Source organism: Plectropomus leopardus, unplaced genomic scaffold, assembly GCF_008729295.1.
Source record: "Plectropomus leopardus isolate mb unplaced genomic scaffold, YSFRI_Pleo_2.0 unplaced_scaffold2293, whole genome shotgun sequence".
Taxonomy (NCBI): domain Eukaryota; kingdom Metazoa; phylum Chordata; class Actinopteri; order Perciformes; family Serranidae; genus Plectropomus; species Plectropomus leopardus.
The window spans coordinates 1-4,482 of NW_024624859.1; the positions used below are offsets into that span (position 1 = coordinate 1).

The window sequence follows — 4,482 nt, forward strand, 5'->3', positions numbered from 1 at the left end:
GTGTGTGTGTGTGTGTGTGTGTGTGTGTGTGTGTGTTGAGGAGTGGAAACAGCCAGCGTCTCTCAGTCACCGCAGGTCACATGATCAAACCCCCGAGCTGCTTCCTGAGCTGCTCGCAGTTTGTGCTCCGACAGTTTCTCACAAAAAAACACCTGATATTAGATCATTAACTGACTGACACTCCGCGACGAGCAGATTCACACAGTGTCAGAGTGAATCACACTGAGGGTCACATTCACACACGTTACAACATGTTGTACAACACAAAGAACCCCTCACACACATCAGCTATCACACCTAAGTGTCACATTCACACGTTTTTACTGCAGAGAGAAAATTTAAATACTAATAACTAATATATATAATATAAAATAAAAACTTAATCTGTCCTTTAAATCTGTAAAATCAGGAGCCGAGGCCTTTAAAAAAACCTCAAACCTCTCAGTCAGTCAGAAATTAAAAAAAAAATCCACTAAATAATTTTTTCTTAAATCAAAAATTTACAGAAACATCTGGTTAAAAAAACAAACAAAGGTTTAACTCAGTGAAAGTGGAAAATAATGTTATTTTTTAATAAATATTTGACATAGTATTATTATATTTTAAGGCAGTTTGGGGTTTGGACGTTTCTGTCCTCTAATGACACCAGAAGGACTTTTTTTAAAGGATGCACAAAAAAAACACAAAAAAAATTAAATCTTCAATTAAACACCTGAATTCAACAACTCAAATATGTGTATTCTTATATTATTATTATTTATTTTAGTAAACCTAGCTGACGTCTTCGGTCGGTGATGCTAACACATCAGTGGTTAGCTAACATGTTAACACCCTTAGCACGGTGCTGATTAGCAGTTAGCTGAACGAGCTAACACGCCGATAAAAACAAGATGGCCGACTGTAACGAACTGCGGCCGTTTGATCGAAGCCACAGACGGAGTTTACATCCACGTTCACACTCATTTATTTACTGATTAAATATACTTAATAATAAAAAAGAGCATTTATATTTTAAATGTGTTCAGACGAGCTGAAGGGCAGAGGATTGTCTGTGGGTTAACAGACCTCAGAGGAACGTCTCAGGCTCTGCTGACGGTGATCTGAGAAAAATGTCTTCATCAACACGATTTTTAAAAAGGCTTTTAGAAAACATTGAAAACTCGGCTGCTTTTCATCGAAGACTCAGATTTAAAAATCTTGTTTCTGTCGATGATGAACTTTGTTTAAAACGAGATAAAGTGACACAGGAAGTGAGCAGGCGACTGAAGCTCTGAGGATCCGAGGTTAACGTTCTCTGCAGAACCTCAAGGTAAACGTTCTGGACGTTAAATGTTCTCTGAGAGTGTGATGGATCTTACCTGTGGGAGGAAAGACGGCGGCGAGGAGCAGGACACCACACATCCACGTCTGCAGATCCATCTCATCAACTGAAGCTTCTTCTTCTGCTGTCGTTGTCGCTGAGTGGAACAGGAAGTGGTGAGGAGCTGCTGTCACAGGTGACACACACACACGCACACACACACACGCACACACACACGCACACACACACACACGCACACAGATGACACATTTCATACCGACAGTGACCTGCTTACACACAAAACCACACATCAAAAACACGCCTGCACACATGAACCGAAGACAAACTTGTCAACACATCAGCTCCTCCGTTTCTGTCGCCGTCTTTTCTTCTCTGAAGTTTCCGAAAATCAAAAACGTGAATCTGAGTAAAAGTGTCCTGTTAAAGAAAAGTCATTATTCATTATTTCAGTTTCATTTATGAGAAAAGTCTTAAATAAAAAAATCAATATAATAATATAACAATATGACCTTTAATCTCTGACAGAAAAAGTAACACAAAACAAATTACTCAAGTTTAAAAGCTGAAATCGCTAAACAAAAATTCAAAACACCCAGAACAACAAAATAATAATAGTAATAATTAAAAAACAAACAAACACTGAAAATCTGTAAAATATGAAATCTTACCTGTTTTTTTACAGTTTGTCCTCCCGTGTTTCCTGGGCATGGAGTTTGATGTTTTTATTAATGACATGAGTAAATTTTTAATAAACCTACAAAAAAAGTTAAAAAATACAAAAACAAATACACTAAAGATTAAAAAGGAGCAATTTGGTTTTTAAACAAACTTTATTTAAACAAATTATCGTTAACATTGTCTCAAAAATCTAATTTCACAGCAAGGTCGAGTTATTAAAAAAGTTTCACATCAGGAAGGAGCGAAGTGTCGTTAGTGGAGATTAAAATGATATTTTAAGGCACAAAGAGACGAGGTGAAGCCCCGCCCCGCGCTCTACAAGCCCCGCCCCTCATTATGTATCTATTTTTTGTTTTTGAAACATTATTTTTTGTTTTCCGCTCATATTTTCAGCTTAATGAGCGTTCACAGCTAAACAAATACACAAAAAATAAATGTGAATTAAAGGTTTTCTTTTAATCAATAAAGTGAGATAAGATTTACACCCTGCTGATAGCTAAGACTCATGGGAGATGTAGTCATTAGTGAAGAATCAAAACCTTGGGGGTTATCTTTCAGTAAGAATCACTTTAAGTGATAATAATTATCAAAGCTAAAGAAAAGATTATCTGTAATTTAATGATGTGTAAAAATTTGATCCAAACAGTCTGAAATATTTATCTGAACTCTGACTTGCTTAAACTTAACTTAAAAGTGCTCTTTGTTATTTTTAGTCAAATGACCTTAGATGTGAGTTTTATTGAGTGGAGTTTGGTAAGTCGAGCTGCACACAGACGGACTTTAAGTTAACAGGTTTGTTGATCATCAGCTCTCTCTGGAGGTCAGACTGCAGTACTGCACACGCTCACACACAGTTACACTTTGATTAACAGCAGAAACCTGAGAGTAAAATAATTCCTCTTTTTGTCGTCCAGCAGAACTACAAACAGGAAAAACAGAACTACAACACCCAGCAGCAGCAGTGGGTGTCAGTGGTGTTTGGTATGCAGCGAGGCCTGGAAGTATTCTTCAGGAGTGACCGTCTTCACCCCGCCAAAATAATCCAACACCCAAACCTGAAACATGGAGATGCAGTATTATCGTCACGTCCTGCCCTCTGATTGGCTGATGACTCTGACGCGTGGACCAATACGAGGTCTGTTCGCTGAATCTGACGTTGAACTTGGCAAAGAACCAGCTGTGCTCAGTAGTTTTATTGTTATAAGTAGCAGTAGTAGTAGAGGTATTAGTATGTGTAGTATCAGAAGTAGTAATAGTATACATAGTATTAATACTTGCAGTACTAGTACTTTTAGTATTTGTACCTGTGTGATGTGAACTTGGCCAAGATTTGTGATCAGTAGTTTTGTTATTATAAGTAGCAGTAGTAGTAGTAGTATCAGTAGTATTTGTAGCATTAGCATCAGTAGTAGTAGTAGTATTAGTACTCATAGTATTAGTGCTCTCAGTAGTATTTGTGCCTGTGTGATGTTGAACTTGGCGAAGAACCAGCTGTGATCAGTAGTTTTATTATTGTTAGTAGCAGTAGTAGTAGTAGTAGTAGTAGTAGTAGTACACTCAGTTGTATAAGTAGTGTTTGTAGTACTAGTATCAGCTGTAGTAGTATATGTAGTATTAGTACCTGTGCGATGTTGAACGTGGTGAGGAACCAGTTGTGATCATTATTACTATGAGTAACAGTCTTAGAAGTACTTGTAGTAGTAGTACTCTCAGTAGTTTCAGTAGTATTTGTAATATTAGTATCAAAAGTAGTAGTGGTAGTAGTATTTGCAGTGTTTGTACCTGTGTGATGATAAATTTGATGAAGAACCAGCCATGATTGGTATTATTAGCACTAGTGGTAGTATGAATGGTCGTACTCTCAGTAGTATCAGCAGTATTTGTAGTATTAGTATCAGCAATAGTAGTAATCTTTGCAGTATTAATACCTGTGTGGTGTTGAGAGAACCAGCTGTGATCAACAGTTTTATTATTAGCAGAAGTAGTGATATTAATAGTAGTGCTGTCAGGTGTATTGGTGTCAGTAGTAGTACTCTCAGTAGTATCAGTAGTATTTGTACCTGTGTGATGTTGAACTTGGCGAAGAACCAGCCGTGGTCGGACGGCCAGTCGATCATCTCCGGGTGTCGACTGAACAGAGACTTCTTAGCAAAGTCAGCCTCCGTCCCGTTAATCTGGACACCAGGGGGACAGGGACATGAGATGGGGACATGTGACGGGTCACCTGGAGACACAGGTGTGTGTGTGTGTGTGTGTGTGTGTGTGTGTGTGTGTACCTCCAGCACAGATCCTGACAGGATGATGTGAGCGCAGAGAGGACTCTGAGGGTCGAAGCCCTGCTGTCTGCAGTAATCTGTCTGAGCCAGAGACATGGACAGGGACGCCCGCGGGTCCACCTGAGGGGACACACAGAAAGAAAGCTGAGAGGACACACACAGACAGCTAACTGAACAGACACAGACAGCTGAGGGGACAGACAGTGA

General features: G+C 38.8%; 1 protein-coding gene across 1 annotated transcript; it reads right to left on the reverse strand.

Annotated features, from left to right (window-relative positions):
* Nucleotides 1–2,550: 2,550 nt before the first annotated feature.
* Nucleotides 2,551–4,473, reverse strand: LOC121966052 (protein CREG1-like; the record flags this gene model as incomplete). Its single annotated transcript, XM_042516153.1, has 3 exons — nucleotides 2,551–3,054; nucleotides 4,060–4,173; nucleotides 4,276–4,473. Coding segments are annotated over 3 exons (399 nt in total), but the record flags the coding sequence as incomplete, so codon positions are not given.
* Nucleotides 4,474–4,482: the final 9 nt, after the last annotated feature.